Here is a 20865-nt window from a genome sequence, read left to right as displayed (position 1 = left end):
ATTAAATCTCCTTTCCTCCAACCTTAAATTGTGACCTCTTGTCACAAAAAATTTCTTGGAATAAACAGAGCTTCAGCCTTCTCTGTATATGGGCCTTGAATATATTTATATAAATTAATCAAGTCACCTCTCAAGCGCCTTTTTTCTAAAGAAAACAGACTCAGTTTGGCTAGCCTCTCCTCATAGCTTAAATTCTCCATTCCCCGTATTAGCTTTGTGGCCCTTCTCTGAACTTTTTCTAGTTCCACAATCTCTTTTTTTGTGATCAGTCCACAGAATTGCACTCCATACTCAAGGTGAGAACTTACCAGGGATTTATATAGTGACAGGAATTATGCTTTCCTCCCTTGAATCAATGCCTCTTTTAATACATGCTAGTATCTTATTAGCCTTTGTAGCCACTGCCCTGCATTGTGCACCCATCTTTAGCTTGTTATCTATTACTACTCCCAAATCCCTTTCCTCCTCTGTTTGGCTAAGTCTTGTGCCATTTAAATAATACGCTGCCTGCTTATTTTTACTTCCAAAATGTAGAACCTTGCCTTTTCCCGTATTAAATCTCATGTTCCATTTACCTGCCCATACTTCTAATTTTTGCAGATCCCTTTGTAATGAAAGTTCATCCTGCTCTGATCTAATGACCTTACTTAACTTAGTATCATTTGCAAAAATAGAGATGCCATTATTTAATCCTTGCTCTAAGTTATTAATAAAAATATTGAAAAGATACATTTTCAGCTATTCCCAGTCCCTTAATTTTGTGCATTAATCTCTCATGTGGCACTGTATCAAATGTGTTTGCAAAATCTAAGTATATCACATCAACTGATTACCCTTTATTTATTTTTTACTTATTTCCTCATAGAATCTAATTAGATTTATTTGACATGATCTATTTCTCATAAAACCATTCTGACCATGCTGATTTGAACTCATAATCTTGTTTACACGAATGTGCTCATCAATATAATCCCTTATAATCCCTCATGAGATTTTACTGAAATCTTGTGAGATTTCATAGTAAACTTCCTTAAACTGAATATGGAAAAAGTATGACTGTGCTTGCACATGCCAGATGTACACTCCTTTGCAAGTCCCTGGACTAGCATCCTGATTGGCTGCTGAAAATCCATTTACAATGGGATATGGCTACTGAGGACATTTTGAGGTAAAATATCTTAATTTTTTACATAGAGATGTTCAGGTGATGTTTTCTAGTCAGCTTTTTACAGTTATGCTGATTCACTTTCAAGTGCTTCAACATTTGTATATCATGTCCCTTTAAACTACAATTGCCCTAAAAAACCTTGTAAAGATGAAAACACTTACTACAATAGCATCAACAAATTCTAGATTAGCAAAATATTTGAATGGTTCATTCACTAATGGTAAAAAAAGACATTGCCATGTTGTGATGTAATGATTTCATAGCTTCTTTAAATGCTTTACTCATTGGGGTGTGATTGATGAATAACAGCATTATAGTATATCAGAACTTTGCAAACAAATCTAGCAAACATAAAAATGTGTGATATTACCTATAGGTAATTCTAATATATATATATATATATATATATATATATATATATATATATATATATATATATATATAGTATATATGTATACACTGTATATATACACTGTATATATGCATATACATACTAGGGGGAGGAAATATTACAAAACAAACACTATTGATCATTATTGAAAGAATATATCACTATCACACATTTACAGTATAAATACAATTTTCTCTTTGTCTAAAACTTAATAATTTCCAATACATAAGCTATAAAATGGAAAGAAAAGGCAAATATGAAACAAAAGGTCCATATTACCATTTAAAATATGTAAGAGACAAATAAATACACCATGAAACATATTTACCCTTGATGTTTAGTACACATATAGGAATATCAAAGCTTTCTTGAATTGTTTGAACTGATAAGTTCTAAAATATAACAATGCTAAAAATAAAATTATGGCCTGTATAATAATATGTGAGAGTTTGCTGGATTGAAAATAAAATACCTTTAAACAATAAATGCAGCAAGCCAACTGAACAATCTCATGATAATGATGTATTCTTGCATTAACCTCTTACATAAAACTATATTTAGGTATCAGTAATTACCTTGAGATTTTAATATATGTTTATTGATGCATAGTGAAAAAACTTTGCAATATATTTTCCTTATTTATTTTGCCCCATTTTCAGATAATTTAGCTATGAAAATTGAGCATATTCTAAGTCTAACTTAACAATGCAAATTAAAAGAACATTATTACCGTGGCTAACAGACATGTGCATTTCGTTTCGTTATGAATCGAAATTCGGACGAATTCGCCAAATTCAGAGATTCGAATCGATTTAAATATCCAAAATACCCTAGCAATGAAACTGAACTAATCCAAATGCAATTGTAACAAATACATCCAAATTAGTTTGGATTTATTTGTTACATTCGAATGGTCATGGACTAATCCCAATTCAGAATAAAAATTAAATTTAGAGAGATTTAGTGAGATAGAACAGTGAAATAATTCCGTTTGTGTAACTTGGAACCTTCTGAATCAACATAACACATACCGAACTTATGAATTTACGAATCAAATCCGAAACGAATACATCCGAATACATCTGAATTTATTCGAATCCGAATTAATCTGAAATGAATACATTCGAATGTGTCTGAAATTGAATCGATCCAAAAATAAAATTCGAAAAAATTTGAATCGGTCTGAAATTAACCGAAGCAAATGTTTCCGCTGTGTACATGTCTAGTGGCTAACCTTGTTGTCTACAGACAAAAGCCAGTTTTGGCTCCTCCTAATAAGGAAAAAGGTTTGACTATTGAAAAACAATTGCAGTAAAAAGGATTATAACCCCTTAAGAACCAGGGATGTGCTAGGTACGTCCTGAAAAAAAACAACAGTTAAGGACCAAGGACATACATAGCACGTCCTCAGTAAAAATGAGCCCTGGAAGAGATCATAATTGCTTCCAGTTGCTCTCAGGGTATTGCAGCGATGCCTTGATATTGAGGCATTGTGCAATACCCTTTAGGCACCAACCGATGCAGAGCAAACTGGGTACTGGCAGCCAGCTGCCAGTACCTAAGATGGGGCAAATAGGTAGAGGGGGAGGGTTAGAGAGCTGTTGGCGGGGCTCAGGGAGGTTGGGTGGTAAGGGGGTATCCTATACTGCAGAAAGTATAAAATAAAAAATATAAAATAAAAAATAAATATATACCATTTTATTTTAGTGCTGGCATACTTTCTGCCAGTACTTAAAGGGACACTCAAGTCAAAATTAAACTTCATGATTCAGATAGAGAAGGCAATTTTAAACAACTTTCCAATTTACTGCCATTAACAAAATGTGCACAGTCTTTTTATATTTATACTTTTTGAGTCACCAACTCCTACTGAGCATGTGCAAGAATTCACAGCATATACGTATATGCATTAGTAATTGGCTGATGGCTGTCACATGATACAGGGGGAGTGGAAATAGACATAAGTTTGCAATTTATTTAACAAAAATCTACTACTCATTTGAAGTTCAGACTAAGTGCTATTGCATTGTCTTGTTATCATGCATTTGTTGATTATGCAAATCTGCAGTGTTGACTGGTCCTTTAAGATGGGGGTGACCATTGTGGGGTGGGGGATTGAAGAGAGCTGTTTGAGGAGGGTCAGGGAGGGATCAGGGGGTGGGATGTGTCAAGTGGGAGGCTGATCTCTACACTAAAGCTAAAATTAACCTTACAAGCTCCCTAATTAATGCCTTCACTGCTGGGCATAATACAAGTGTGGTGTGCAGCAGCATTTAGCGGCCTTCTAATTACCAAAAATCAATGCCAAAGCTATATATGTCTGCTATTTCTGAACAAAAGGGGTCCCAGAGAAGCATTTACAACCATTTGTGCCATAATTGCACAAGCTGTTTGTAAATAATTTCAGTGAGAAACCTAAAGTTTGTGAAAAAGATAATGATTTTTTTTTTATTTGATCACATTTTGCGGTAAAATGGTGTCATGAAATATACCAAATTGGGCCTATATCAATACTTTGGGTTGTCTACTACACTACACAAAAGCTAAAATTAACCCTACAAGCTACCTAATTAAGCCCCCCTTCACTGCTGGGCATAATACAAGTGTGGTGCGCAACAGCATTTAGCGGCCTTTTAAGTACCAAAAAGTAATGCCAAAGTCATAAATGTCTGCTATTTCTGAACAAGAGGGGATCCCAGAGAAGCATTTACAACCATTTGTGTCATAATTGCACAAGCTGTTTGTAAATAATTTCAGTGAGAAACTTAAAGTTTGTGAAAAAGTTTGTGAAAAAGTTAACAATTGTTTTTATTTGATCGCATTTGGCGGTGAAATTGTGGCATGAAATATACCAAAATGGGACTAGATCAATACTTTGGGGTGTCTACTAAAAAAATATATATACATGTGAAGGGTTATTCAGGGATTCCTGACAGATATCAGTGTTCCAATTTAACGATTGCTAATTTTGAGAAAAAAAAAAGTGCTTTGGAAATAGCAAAGTGCTACTTGTATTTATTGCCCTATAATTTGCAAAAAAAAGGCAAAGAACATGTAAACATTGGGTATTTTTAAACTCAGAACAAAATTTAGAAACTATTTAGCATGGGTGTTTTTTGGTGTTTGTAGATGTGATTTTGGGGGTCAAATTTAGAAAATGTGTATTTTTTCCATTTTTTCATCATATTTTATAATTTTTTTATAGTAAATGATAAGATATGATGAAAATAATGGTATCTTTAGAAAGTCAATTTAATAGCGAGAAAAACAGTATATAATATGTGTGGGTACTGTAAATGAGTAAGAGGAAAATTACAGCTAAACACAAACAAAGAAAATTGAAAAATGCCGTAGTCGCTAAGGGGTTAATTTATTTTTAAAATGTTTAGACTTGGCAGATATTTTGTTCTGTACCAACACAACAGAAATGCCTTTTAATTACATGGTGTTTACCGTCCCTTTAATTTTCGCAGATTTCAAGCAGAAAACAAGCACCATCAATTTTGTTTGTATTTTACTCTGTGTGGTAAACATACTCTATACAGTATCTCACAAAAGTGAGAACACTCCTCACATTTTTGTAAATATTTTATTATATCTTTTCATGTGACAACACTGAAGAAATGACACTTTGCTACAATGTAAAGCAGTGAGTGTACAGCCTGTATAACAGTGTAAATGTGATGTCCCCTCAAAATAACTCAACACATAGCGATTAATGTCTAAACCGTTGCAACAAAAGTGAGTACACCTCTAAGTGGAAATGTCCAAATTGGGCCCAAAGTGTCAATATTTTGTGTGACCACAATTATTTTCCAGCACTGCCTTAACCCTCTTGGGCATGGAGTTCACCAGAGCTTCACAGGTTGCCACTGGAGTCCTCTTTCACTCCTCCATGACAACATCACGGAGCTGGTAGATGTTAGAGACCTTGCAAACCCCCACACTCCATTTGAGGATGCCCCACAGATGCTCAATAGGGTTTAGGTCTGGAGACATGCTTGGCCAGTCCATCACCTTTACCCTTTAGCAAGGCAGTGGTCATCTTGGAGGTGTGTTTGGGGTCGTTATGTTGGAATACTAGACTGCTGCCCAGTCTCTGAAGGGAGGAGATCATGTTCTGCTTCAGTATGTCACAGTACATGTTGGCATTCATGGTTCCCTCAATGAACTGTAGCTCCCCAGTGCCGGCAGCACTCATGCAGGCCCAGACCATGACACTCAGACCACCATGCTTGACTGTAGGCAAGACACACTTGTCTTTGTACTCTTGACCTGGATGCTGCCACACACGCTTGACACCATCTGAACCAAATACGGTTATCTTGGTCTCATTGGACCACAGGACATGGTTCCAGTAATCCATGTCTTTAGTCTGCTTGTCTTCAGCAAACTGCAGGCTTTCTTGTGCATCATCTTTAGAAGAGTCTTCCTTCTGGGATGACAGTCATGCAGACCAATTTAATGCAGTGTGCGGTGTATGGTCTGAGCACTGACAGGCTGACCCCCCCACGCCTTCAACCTCTGCAGCAATGCTGGCAGCACTCAAACTTTTATTTTCCAAAGACAACCTCTGGATATGACGCTGAGCACATGCACTCAACTTCTTTGGTCGACCATGGAGAGGCTTGTTCTGAGTGGAACCTGTCCTATGAAACCTCTGTATGATCTTGCCCACCATGCTGCAGCTCAGTTTCAGGGTTTTGGCAATCTTCTTATAGCCCAGGCCATATTTATAGAACAACAATTCTTTTTTTCAGATCCTCAGTGAGTTCTTTGCCATGAGGTGCCATGTTAAACTTCCAGTGACCAGTATGAGAGAGTGTGAGAGTGATAACACCAAATTTAACACACCTGATCCTCATTCACACCTGAGATCTGGTAACACTAACGAGTCACATGACACCAGGGAGGGAAAATGGCTAATTGTGCCCAATTTGGACATTTCCACTTAGGGGTGTACTCACTTTTGTTGCCAACGGTTTAGACATTAATGGCTGTGTGTTGAGTTATTTTGAGGGGACAGCAAATTTACACTGTTATACAGGCTGTACACTCACTACTTTACATTGTAGCAAAGTGTCATTTCTTCAGCGTTGTTACATGAAAATATATAATAAAATATTTACAAAAATGTGAAGGGTTTACTCACTTTTCTGAGATACTGTACCTTTGCAAACAAGAAATTTTCTAAAATCTCACAATATTAAGGTTCATGTTCAGTCTGTATGGTGAATCCGAAAGGACTGGTATCATATTTGAATTTTGTCTAGTTTCAGAATGGCTTTTCCATTGACAAAAAATAAAAGGTCAAAAGTCAAGAGCATTTCTGGTAACAGAATTCAGAATTTCAGTTTGATTCTGAAAGATGTTTCCTTGTTTATTCATATGGTGATTGTCATCAAATATGTTTATGTGGTTATATGCACATGAAAAAACAAGTCTCAAGGAAATTACATAGCCCAGTTTTTAAGATCCTGAGTTTCTTAAAGGGACATTAAACACTAAACAAATGCTAGAAAAAAGCATTCTAAGAAAATATTAATCTGAGAATAACACGTAAATGTATTTTTTAAAGTTTCATTAGCTTTTTAAATATTGACAAAATACATGTAAAGTTTTAGTGTCTATAAAATAATGGGAGCTGCCATGTTTTAACATAGATTACCTTATTTGCTGTAGCTAATTAGGGACAGTTTTAAATAGGTCTCTAGAGTGTGCAGCCAATGGCTGTGTGGAATATAACAGAAAAGGGGACATATATATATATATATATATATATATATATATTTACTGTATATATATATATATATATATACTGTATATATATATATATATATATATATATATATATATATATATATATATATATATATATATATATATATATATATATATATATATAAAAGCAATATCAGTTAAAGTGCACTCACTGTTCCTGAGATCATCTGCCGGGGTGCTGCGTGGAAGATATGTAGATCTACGTTCAACCCCAAGGAAGAAAACAAACGCTTCACTCTCCGGTCTTTTTCATCGAAGTTTATTGCTCACAAAAAATTATATCACAGCATTCCCAAACGTTTCGAAACCAATTGGTGTCTTTTTCAATGGGTATTTGCCAAAATTCTTTTGTCCCAAAAGGCTCCTAAAAACTATTCCCAACCGCTTACCTATAAATCCCCATATGTGCTGTCGTCACTTCCGGTGCCACGGAGGCCGCTCCCGCTTGTGCTCGTCACCGCTCCTTCTCAGCCTCATGGCTAATTACCATAGATCCACCTGCGTGATGTCATATACACACACACAGTACACTTAGGCTGTGCGCATGTCGGGAGCAAGCAACTCCGATAGTACCGGACTAACTGTTCTAAACATGTGATCTAAAAACTCACTAACCTTTCCATTATTGATAAAAAGTGCTAAAAAAGCACTATCTGAGACCCTTAATATATCCTATTTACACAGTAGACCTAATACCAAATCTATTATATCTATTATATCTCAGTTATTTTCATCTAGGGGGTTCTATATTTACACAACGTATATTTATTCATCATTCCCCCAATTTTTTGTGCTGACATAACAACTATTCTATAGATAATAATATAAGGATGGTATAGAAATGGGGCTATTATTTAGTGGGGGAACTCATCATAATAACATTCATCCCTAATGAAGTAAAGTAGAAAACTTTTTTAGGGCCGCAACAATACACTGCATCCTGGAGTTTCTTCAATTTGTACTATCCTTATCCCATCCACTATATACATATAGATAATCAAGTCCCCTGGAGCAGAAGTGACCTAGATCAAACAATCCTAGACATCCCCTCAAAGGAAAACATTAAAATCCAGTTGTATATTCAGTCCTTTCGGGGTTACTGTATCTAATCGGTAGATCCAAGAGGTTTCCACCTGGAGGAGTTTGGTATTCCTGTCTCCCCCTCTCCATAGGGACGGCACATTATCTATGAGTATGGTCCTTAGACTTGCAGCTGTGTGTCCTGCCTGGAGAAAATGTCGAGCCACTGGTTGATCCGACTCTCGTTTCTCAATCGCTAGCCTAATCGCATGGCGATGATTAGCCATCCTCTCACGGAAGGTGGTCGATGTTTTCCCCACGTACATCAGGGAACATGGACACATCAATACATAGATCACGTAGGTACTAAGGCACGACAGCCTATGTAGAATCTTATACTTCCTCCCAGTGTGTGGGTGATGGAAGTACATCCCAGTCAACATACTATTACACGTAGTGCAGTCCCCACACCTGTAGCATCCCAGTTTCCTTTTTGCATCCAACCATGTCCCTTTCTCATAACACTTTGTTGGGTCATTGTGGACCAAAATATCCTTCAGATTGGGTGCTCTTTTGTATACCGTCCGTGGGGCTTTCATACGTGTAAAGGGTAAAGTCTTGTCATCGTTGCATATAATATTTGGAAATAATACATTGTGGCAACTATCTTAACTATGCAACTGTGAGCACCTGTTTTGACCCTGTGAAGTGCTTTTTTGTCACGTGCAGTTTCTGTATCTAAGAAATACTGCTTGTGATTGTTTTTAAACACATACGGTGTTAAAGAGACAGTACCTTAATATACTGAACTACCGGTGACCTAGTGATAAATTACTGGACTTTGGAGGAGACCATAACCCTGGGATATATCCCATGGAGACCTTGGGGGCTACAGCTAGTGATTATCCAAACACAGGGGACGATAATAGTAACAGAGAATCCTTTATTTTCACTGAAGCGGATGCAGCATGCATCCTGGTGAATACAGATTTGCGTGAGCTGAGAGGGGAAACACCACTTGATGTCTACCATAAGCTACTTAACCTGCAGAAAAGAGAGGTAGATCACCATTCGCACACTGTATATTTGTCAAACTATCACCGTAATAGAAACATACCACGTGGTTTTCGTATTAAAAATGTACCCACAATTGGTAGGTCAAACCCAGACTTCTGTAAAAAATGGTGTTCGATACTTAATAAGTGCTCATATGATTTGATTTTGCTAGTAATTGAAGAGTCTAATAGACTGCTACAGCTAATCAGAGTAGAGATAAATGACATCAAACAGATGAGCTTTCAGGTTTTACTTGATGATACAGGAGAAGATTGGGTTAAGAAATTGCAGGGTCAGGTGAATAAATATCGGAATGATCTATTAACATTTAAAAATAGTAAATTAGCCACTGTATATACTGACTACAGGGAGAGGAGGGTCTACAGATGGCTTTATGGGAAAGAAGATAGACCTCACTATACACGTAGGAGATGCTTTAATAATAAAAATATTGCAGATACTGTGGACAGCAGTGGGGGTGAAACATCAGAAGGGAACATTGAGATAGTAAACACTGACCCCTTAGCTTGGATGAGAGAAAATTGCTGAATAGGGGTTTGTCCTTTGTTCCTACACCTACCCTGGATAAATTTCAGATGTGTATAGATACTTATAAACTACAGAGACAACTTAAAAATAAAGATTTTTTTAAAAACAAGGAACAGCCCACTTTCAGCAACTTCAAAACCAAAAGTAAATTTGACCCGGTTAATAATAATCCCTCTATCCGCAGTTTTTCACGCATGATCAGTGACACGTGTGAGCAAGCCAAAGTGGAAAAAATATTTCCTAATCTCTCAAAAGGTGAAAGAATGGCTCTTAAAAATCTAAAGGATGATCATACAATCATCATAAATGCAGCGGATAAGGGGGGATCAATTGTTGTCTGATTACAGAGAGGAGGCGTATAGACAATTGACTGACAGTAGGGTATATTGTAAACTAAGGGGAAATCCGATAAATGGTTTTAAGAAAGAATTGGATCATATACTGAAATGTGGGTTTGAGTCAGGTATGATCAATGAAAATGAGCTTGAGTTTATGACTACACCATTTCCAGTAACTCTGGTGTTATACGTGTTGCCTAAAGTGCACAAGACACTGACAAAGCCCCCTGGCAGACCAATTGTGTCTGCCCGGGATTCTTTGTGCTCTAATGTGGCTATCTTCATAGACCATCACCTGCAACCAGTTGTTAAGGAATCATACTCCTTCATATTAGACTCTTCATCTCTTATCAGGAAGTTACTCAGTTGGGAAACCCTAAATCCTGGTGACCTATTAGTTACTATGGACGTTGACAGCCTGTACACCACCATCCCACATGGTGGTGGGATACAGGCTGTTAGATCAATATTGAGCAATTCGTTGGCATATGCGGGACCACCCATTGAGTTCCTATTAGAACTTCTAACTTTTTGTTTAGAAAATAATTTTTTCAAATTTGAGAAGGATTATTTCCTACAAGTATCAGGAACTGCAATGGGTTCAAATATGGCTCCCGCATATGCCAATTTATATATGGCTTGGTATGAGATTACGATTATGCAAATTCTTACGATAGACTGTATCAAGCTATACGTAAGATATATTGATGATGTGTTTCTAGTATGGCGAGGGACAGAGGAATCCTTGAAGAAATGGGTTGATACTCTTAACAATATTGAATCTACTATTCGTTTTAAGTACTCCTGTGATAGTAAGAGTATACCGTTTTTGGACTTAAATATCACAATTTACACTGATGATGAGGGTTGTAAATTTTCCACCTCATTATAATCAAAGCCTACTGATAAAAACTCCTTACTGCTGTCCACAAGCTACCATCCGGGACATCAAAAAAGAGGAGTTGTCTCCTCTCAGCTCACACGAGTAGTACGCAATAATACACTGCCAGAGACAAGGAGGATTCAAGAGGAAGAAATGGTCAATAAACTGGAACAGCGAGGTTATGGAAGAAAATTGATAAAAAAGGTATATACCGAACTGGCGCAACAAGATCAAAAGTCACTGCTTCTGCCTCAGGGTGTGAAGAAAAATGTGGAAGATGTAAGTGATAACATCAATTTTGTAACAACGTTCAACCCCATATCCAAGTTTCTGGCAGAGTCGGTAAAAAAGAACTGGGAAATTGTGAGCTCAGACAAGACTTTACCCTTTACACGTATGAAAGCCCCACGGATGGTATACAAAAGAGCACCCAATCTGAAGGATATTTTGGTCCACAATGACCCAACAAAGTGTTATGAGAAAGGGACATGGTTGGATGCAAAAAGGAAACTGGGATGCTACAGGTGTGGGGACTGCACTACGTGTAATAGTATGTTGACTGGGATGTACTTCCATCACCCACACACTGGGAGGAAGTATAAGATTCTACATAGGCTGTCGTGCCTTAGTACCTACGTGATCTATGTATTGATGTGTCCATGTTCCCTGATGTACGTGGGGAAAACATCGACCACCTTCCATGAGAGGATGGCTAATCATCACCATGCGATTAGGCTAGCGATTGAGAAACGAGAGTTGGATCAACCAGTGGCTCGACATTTTATCCAGGCAGGACACACAGCTGCAAGTCTAAGGACCATACTCATAGATCATGTGCCGCCCCTATGGAGAGGGGGAGACAGGAATACCAAACTCCTCCAGGTGGAAACCTCTTGGATCTACCGATTGGATACAGTAGCCCCGAAAGGACTGAATATACAACTGGATTTTAATGTTTTCCTTTGAGGGGATGTCTAGGATTGTTTGATCTAGGTCACTTCTGCTCCAGGGCACTTGATTATCCATATGTATATAGTGGATGGGATAAGGATAGTACAAATTGAAGAAACTCCAGGATGCAGTGTATTGTTGCGAGCCTAAAAAAGTTTCCTACTTTACTTCATTAGGGATGAATGTTATTATTATGAGTTCCCCCACTAAATAATAGCCCCATTTCTATACCATCCTTATATTATTATCTATAGAATAGTTGTTATGTCAGCACAAAAAATTGGGGGAATGATGAATAAATATACGTTGTGTAAATATAGAACCCCCTAGATGAACATAACTGAGATATAATAGATATAATAGATTTGGTATTAGGTCTACTGTGTAAATAGGATATATTAAGGGTCTCAGATAGTGCTTTTTTAGCACTTTTTATCAATAATGGAAAGGTTAGCGAGTTTTTAGATCACATGTTTACAACAGTTAGTCCGGTACTATCGGAGTTGCTTGCTCCCAACATGCGCACAGCCTAAGTGTACTGCGTGTGTGTATATGACATCACGCAGGTGGAGCTATGGTAATTAGCCATGCGGCTGAGAAGGAGCGGTGACGAGCGCAAGCGGGAGCGGCCTCCGTGGCACCGGAAGTGACAACAGCACATATGGGGATTTATAGGTAAGCGGTTGGGAATAGTTTTTAGGAGCCTTTTGGGACAAAAGAATTTTGGCAAATACCCATTGAAAAAGACACCAATTGGTGTCGAAACGTTTGGGAATGCTGTGATATAATTTTTTGTGAGCAATAAACTTTGATGAAAAAGACCGGAGAGTGAAGCGTTTGTTTTCTTCCTTGGGGTTGAACGTAGATCTATATATATATATATATATATATATATATATATATATATATATATATATATATATATATATATACACAATTTATCATTTTAAATTACCATCTCAATGTGTTTATGTGTTTAATGTCCCTTTAAAGTTCATCTTCATTGGCAGTTGCTTCTAACTCCAAAATATGTTTTAGTTGGAACAGCCACAATAGTGATTGCTATGAAATTCAGAGGGGGCAGAAGTACTAGACTGTGTTATAAAGTCTTTAAGCTTTTAGCCTGTTTGGAAAACAACTCAAGGCCGGAATTAGAAAAAAGACCATCTAAGGCACACTCAAAATATCCAGCAGAAGAGAAAGTGAATAAACAAGTAAATTGGTGGTTGATCAGTTAACAATATAGGTTAATCAGCTGAAAAAGTTCCATCTTCAAAATCTTTTTGAAGCTATACACTACTTCACATATGATAATGTAAAGGGTGAGTTTTCTTGGACAATTATGTGGAATTAACCAAAAAATAGGGACATTGATCAATGTGTCTTTTTTTCTTTGTATCGTCTCACGTTTCTCTCTCATGTTATTTCACACACAATACAATTAAGATGAAATTTTTTATGAAAATCTTGAAATAAAATATGAAATCTTGTTAAAGCATTCTTTTGCATTATTATTTGTCTTATTACAAACTCAAAATTTCCAGCGGAAGATAATGACAATAAACAGGTAGATGGGTGGTTGATCAGTTAACAAAATAGATTAGCTATCAGCTGAAAACAGTTTCATCTTCAAAATCTTTTGGAAGCTATGTCCTATTTCACATATGATAATATAAATAGTGAGCACTCTTGGACAATTATGTGGGAGTAACCAAAAAAATGGGGACGTTGATCGATGTAAATGTCTTCTTTCTTTGTATCTTCTTATGTTTCTCTCTCTCATGCTATTTCACAAACAATACAATCAATATGAAAAATGTCATGAAAGTCTTGAAATAAAATATGAAAGCATGCTAAGGGCAGCATTTTGTATTTTTATTTATCATATTACATTTAAAACTTTACTTTTCTTTACACAGCCCAGACAGATTATCTTATTGCAATTAAAGAAATACTCGGTGATACTGAAAAACATCTAAAATTCTCAGAGGAACAACTGAACAACATCAGTACTCAATATAAGGAGAAAAGAGTTAAAGCTGAGGAAATACAGAATGTTACTAAAGTGGAAGATGTTGATGGAATTCAAATGACTAATAGGAATTCAGAGTTTGTGCAAGCATTTGAACTTAACCACAACATATACCAAGAGGAAAGTAATAACAAACATTTGGAATTTTATGATGAAATCGATAACACTCAACAAATAATGAAAGATTGTTCTGAAAGAAATACAAATGAAGCCTTTCCTGTAGAAAAAAAAAATGAGGAAATATCAAATCACTTTGTAAGACATAACAAAAATGAAGATGTAGAACTAAGACATACAGAACCAACTGAACCACTTGTACAAATAAATAGTTCTCATAACCAAGAAACAAAACCTGAGAACAAATGTCATAAAAAAAAGAAAATGTCACTCTCTGGTGAACAAGATCAAATAAAAATGTCTGGTTCAGAGGTTGCAGTCTATGCACCAAGATCATTAAATCTGTCTGTTGAACAATTGGTGGATTCAGGACACTGGCAATATAAGGAGTAAGAAAATTATCTATTTTACTGTTTAATCAACATTTTTATTATTTGATGTTCACTTTTATGCTTTATAAACAAGAGATATTTATCTAATGTTTCATGTCTTTAGTGCTTTAGAATAGAGCCATATTGTTTGCATCTACTGAACAGTATTTAAAAAAAAACAGCATTATGCCTGTACTTTAAATAGTGCTAATTTTATTATGCCATTATTTAGTTTATCAACATCTTTTTCAACAAAATTCTATTTAAATTTTGTAAATTCCTTTTGTAAATGTTATTGTTATATTTTCAAATGGAATGAAATCTTTTTTTTTTGTACCGATACATTCAATTTCATACCATTATTTAAATCTTTTTCTTTAGATATATGTCACAAGTAGAAGAAGAAAATGAGCCAAGGTTGGCATGTTTTATCAAAGCACCTTTACATATTTCAGAACAGCTGCAATGCAGATTTAGAGATGACATCAGTTCTTTAGTGGTGACCGATTCAGAAGAACTTGTCAGCAGTGTTTTGGATATTTGGAGCACAAATCCTGATCTTAAAATTCCATTTCCCATTAGCATTGCAATTCCATTCAATTCCCGTTACAGAGGAAATTATAAAGATATTATGGTCAAAGCAAATGATGAGAAACTTCAATCAAGTTATTTAACACCAATTTCTTTGGAAGGAAATTATGGAAATCACAAGGTTTGAGAACAATATTTTACACTTAATTTTGATATTTCCTAGTAGAGGCTGTCACTCACCCTGTAGGCTGTCACTCACCCTGTATTTTGGCTGTCACTCGCCCTGTGTAGGCGGTCACTCACCCTGTATTTTGGCTGTCACTTGCCCTGTGTAGGCTGTCACTCACCCTGTATTTTGGCTGTCACTCGCCCTGTGTAGGCTGTCACTCGCCCTGGTATTTTGGGTCCAGTAAAGGTAACATGGTATAGATATTGACATACGAGCATGATACATCTAGGACATATTTGAAAACAAAAACTGATTTTGGAAGATATGGTACTTTTAATAATCATTAAGAAGGTTTGTTTTTAAAAGATGCTACATAGATATTTAGACAATTTTCTATGGTAGATATTTTCAAACAAAATTGCTGTCCCATTAAATTAGTGCCATCTCTAGTTTTTATATCAGTAGATATATAAATGTATAACATATGGTAAATTACAAAAAAACTAGGCCATTTGAAAAAAAAAATATTCATTATGTTTTATTCTTCCTTACCTGTTGTATTTCTCTCTAAGATGCCCCTTCCTTATTTTAATTTTATACTTTAGTCCATAGAGCTAATTAGATGCTTCATATACAAATTATGGGCCTGACTACAAGTGGAGCTCTATTTAATGCTCCTGCTCAAGTGTTAACTATGCTAGAAGTAAGCTTTTGGCACGTGTCGGGTTTCCCTTGTATTGCAAGTTAAAATTAAACTGTATTCGCTCGCCCTATAGCTCAACGAGCATAAAAAGCCAAACTTAGAATATTGTGCGCGACAAGGCATTCCCTATAGAAGTTGATGGAGAAAAAATGTGGAAAGAAACTAACACCCGATCGCATATTCTCAAGTGTGTTAAAATGACATAAAAATATGAATATTTCCCATTCCAGTGTTCTTCACATAGAAGAATATGTTCTATTTTTTCCTAAATACATATTTCTATATATCTGATATTTTCTTTGGTACAATATATATTTATACCTCTATATATATATAAATGATTATATAAAAGTATAGATACAAACATATATATATAGGAGTATCTATTTATAAATACTTAGAACATATTCTGCTATGTGCAGAACAGTGGAATGTGAAATATTTACAGTAAATAAACAGTAAAACACTTTATTAAATATGAATATTGCATACTTATATTTTAACATGTTTTCATCTCATTGATTACAAAGAGCTCCAATGCACACACACACGCATATATGTGTACATGTGTACATTTGTATTTATGTGCTTATATCTGTATATATGTCTGTAAATACATATTTACACATATAAATACATAAATACATACGTACACACACACACATATATATATATATATATTTATATATATATATATACTGTACATACATATCCTTCACACCTGAGACCTCATATCTTTGAGCATTTACAACTTTTTTGCAATTTGTTTTAAATAATTTTTATTAGATGGTGTTATTACGAGTGTAACTGTATATTGTATTTTTGATGTGTTTTGTGAAACTATTTTGTTTCTCTAAACAGTTAACCAGAGCTTTGCTCGTTAACTTCAATTGCGCTCAATTGATCACGTTTAATTTAAACTTGCAATACGAGTAAAAAACCTGACACGCGCAAACAGTCCCGATAACCCCCTGTGACTGTTAGTGCTCCATTTGTAATCTAGCCCTATGGTGGCTACATTACACAGTCGATTAAACATCATTGGCTGTCTGAATCAAATCTGCAAAAAAAAAGAGAAAAAAAGAATGAGCAACTTAGACAATATAGAAGACCCCAAAATAAGATTCTCAATGTTAGCATAATTAACATAACCAAAATATGTTAAATGTGTATTTTTGTGTTTATATGTATAAATATGTGCACTCATACTCACGTATAAACATATATATATATATATATATATATACTTAGGAGCCCTTCCCATTACCTTGAAATATGCAATATTCATTTTTAATCAGTTATAATATGTTTTAGAAATATACAATATAGATCTCTCTCTCTCTATCTATCTCTCTCTCTTAGATAGATATTTAGGTATAGATAAATATTTTACACAACAATATACAGATATATATATTTATATGTGTGTGTGTGTGACTAAAATGAAAAATAATTATTTTTCCATTGAAAAACACAGGAAATCAAAGTATTCCTAACATGTCTTCTGCTTTAGAGCAGTTGGTCTAGCTCAGCTTCAGGTTAGCAAGCAATAAAATTAAAATGCTTTCCTCAGCATGCCCCATAGAAAGTAGAAGAAGGGAGTTAGCGCCGTCACAATATCCGAACTCCAGAAGTTAGTGCACCTGAGGATTTTGCTTTTTACTTTAAACTTGCAATGCCAGCGCTAACATGGGAGTGGTATTGATTTACTTTGAGCGCAGATAGCACTTATGAGAGATAAAAAAATGTATCTCTCCACTTGTAATCTTTGCCTATGTTTTTAAAGGAGCCATTGTTTTAATAATTTGAGACCCAACAAACTTATCAATATGATTTATTAAAGTAAGTGCAACATGCTCTAATATATTGTGCATTTTCCTATTTTATTCAGGGAAGCTTTGCAGAAGTAAAAGTATACAAGCTTGGCATGTATTCAGTGGTGTCATGTTTAAAGAAGGAACGTTTCACAGTCCTTAAAAAAGGGTTATCACTCAAGCTCAATATGGATCCAAGAATATCTTTTATCTACCCTCCTAGTTGCTTCAGTTCTTCAGTAATTGTGCAGTTTAAGGTAAGGTATCTTGTTCAGAATGTATATATATATATATATATATATATATATGTGTGTGTGTATATATATATATATATATATATATATATATATATCCCAAAATATCTTTTGAAAACAAAAAAGGTAAACAAGCATTAAACAATAATTTTTAATACAGGTGGCCCTAGTTTTACAATGGTTCAATTTACACCGTTTCAGAATAACAACCTTTTTTTCCAGTCATGTGACTGCTATTGAAAAGCATTGAGAAGCAGTGCATTTATTAAAATAGCCAGTAGGTGGACCTGTCCACTTGTGTTGCAGCAAAGCCAAGCAAGCTGAAATTAATCAGTTTAACCAGACCTCAGCTATCAAGCAGATTTCAATGGAACAAGATCTTCCTGTCTATAACTCAGTCCAGATTGGAATGCATAGAAAGAACTGTTTGTAGAAAAATGCAAGTGAAGTCTGTGTTGTGTGAATATTTTATCAGGTTTATAATGCTGTTTAGCAAATGTTTTTTTTCATTTAACTTAGTTTAATTATATATTCTGTGTTGTGTGATTCTTTTATTAGGTTTATAATGCTGTTTAGCAAATGTTTTTTTTTTCATTTAACTTAGTTTAATTATATATTATGTGTTGTGTGATTATTTTATTAGGTTTTAATGCTGTCTAGCATTTAAAGTCTTAATTTCAAAGCTTTAAAAATAATGTATTAGGTGTTACTTATGATAATTTTGAGAGGGGCCTGGAACCTATCTCCCTCACTTCCCAATGACTTACATTATAAACTGGGTTTCAATTTACAACGGTTTCGATTTACAACCATTCCTTCTGGAACCTAACCCCGGCGTAAACTGAGGGCTACCTGTACAGCAATATATAGACTTTTAAAATAAAGTTCAACAAGTGAAGTTTTTTTTACACAACTATGTTATACTTTGTAGCCTAATGCTGGGTTAGTTCTTATTTTGAAGGTTTAGAACATAGTCATTTATGGTAAAACCTATACTTGTATAAATAAATTGTGTTCTAAGAGGTCTGGAATATGAGGATTCTGTCCTATATGATTCTCCTATCTTCATATATTCCTCCATGTACTTTTTCCTATACAAAGTAGAATGTTTGGTTTTAGTTGAATTATTAAGTACAAATACTATGTTCAGCTCACTTACCATGAAGATGGGCAGACATTCTCCTTAGCAGTGAACCTTGTGTGTCATCTAATGTTAAACTTATCTCTCTTGTCATCCGACACTAAGATGAAATGTATTACCTTATGTGGTGCATACTGTAAAGCATCACTATCAGAACCATGATTCATCCATGGATCTGATAAGACTAGAGAACCGATTCTAGGTTATTTGTTCTAGCCAATAGTGCAATCCTAATGAAGCCTGTCACCGTGTCATCATGCACATCATAGGGGTTAATGCAACCATTGCTCTATATATGAAATAATGTCATGCTTAATGCCCAGAACAGAATTGAGATTCTCTTTGACCATATATTAGATCATCCCTATTGAGTAGGCACTCGCACGTTAAAGGACAAATAAAGTCAAAATTAATCTTTTATGGTTCAGATAGAGCTCGCAATTTTAAATAATTTTCCATTCTACTTCTATTATCAAAGTTGCATTGTTCCCTTGGTGTCCTTTGTTGAATGAGCAACAATACACTACTAGAAGGTAGCTGAACACATCTGGTGAACCAATGACAAAGGCATATACTGTATGTGCTGCCACCAATCAACAGCTAGTTCCCAAAAGTGCATTGCTGCTCCTGAGCATACCTAGATATTCTTTTCAACAAGGAAAAAAATGAGAAATGTTATCATAGAAGTAAATGGGAAAGTTGTTCAAAATTGTATCTGTCTGAATCACGAAAGGAAGATGTTGGGTTTCATGTCTATTTAATTACCAAGTAGCTCTCAGTAGTGCATTGCTGTTGCGGAGGATATGTACATATTCTTTTCAACAAAGGATACCAAGAAATCAAATAAAAATTTGATACTAGAAGTACAGTGGATATAAAAAAAATCTACACACCCTTGTAAATTTGCAGGTTATAAATTGTAAAGACAGAAATAAAAACAATGTAAATGTCATACTGTTTCCACCTGTAATGTGATCTTCCAATAAACACAAATCCAAAGAAAACAAAGAGTTAATTATTAGGAACATTTTAAATGAAAAAACAACACGCTGATTGCATAAGTCTGCACACCCCATAATGCGGAAGCACCTTTTGCGTTTATCACAGCAGAAAGTCTTTGTGAATAACTTTTCACATCTAGACTTTGGAATTTTATCCCACTCTTCTTCCCATGAAGTTTCAAGTGCCTTAACATTGTGAGGCAATCTCATGTGCCATTTCACAGGTTTTTAATGGGAATAAGACATTTATTTTCTTTGTAACTTCCCTTTGGCAAGGAAAGGAGCACTGAGCCAAGTGCATACATTATTTTATTGTTATAGAGCAGTGATGGTAAGCCTTGGCACTCCAGATGTTTCAGAACTACATTTCCCATGATGCATGACTGGACTGCAGAGTGTGTAAGCATCATGGGAAATGTAGTTCGGAAACACCATCACTGCTATAGAGCATATTTCCAGTTACTAAAGGAATATGATCTCCAAAATGTTCTTTTGTGATTCCGACAGAAAATTTAATTAAAAAAAAATAAAGCTTCCAATTTGCTTCTATTATCAAATTATCTTTGTTCTCATGGTAATCTTGGTTGAAGAGATA

The 20865-nt window shown here is 35.2% G+C and overlaps 1 protein-coding gene across 1 annotated transcript in view; it reads left to right on the top strand.

Moving 5' to 3' along the window:
• The window catches only part of DTHD1 (death domain containing 1), a 99109-nt gene that overhangs the window by 16156 nt on the left and 62088 nt on the right, over positions 1-20865 (top strand). Inside the window, exons 2-7 of the mRNA XM_053700280.1 lie at positions 9589-9713; positions 10389-10760; positions 11202-11994; positions 14057-14675; positions 15039-15369; positions 17952-18131. Of these exons, the coding sequence (XP_053556255.1) occupies positions 9589-9713; positions 10389-10760; positions 11202-11994; positions 14057-14675; positions 15039-15369; positions 17952-18131 (2420 nt within the window). The remainder of the gene's footprint in view (positions 1-9588; positions 9714-10388; positions 10761-11201; positions 11995-14056; positions 14676-15038; positions 15370-17951; positions 18132-20865) is intronic.

The sequence above is a fragment of the Bombina bombina genome, chromosome 2 (genome assembly GCF_027579735.1).
Source record: "Bombina bombina isolate aBomBom1 chromosome 2, aBomBom1.pri, whole genome shotgun sequence".
NCBI lineage: Eukaryota > Metazoa > Chordata > Amphibia > Anura > Bombinatoridae > Bombina > Bombina bombina.
Note: the sequence above shows the minus strand (reverse complement) of the source record. Positions and strands in the feature narration are given on the sequence as shown.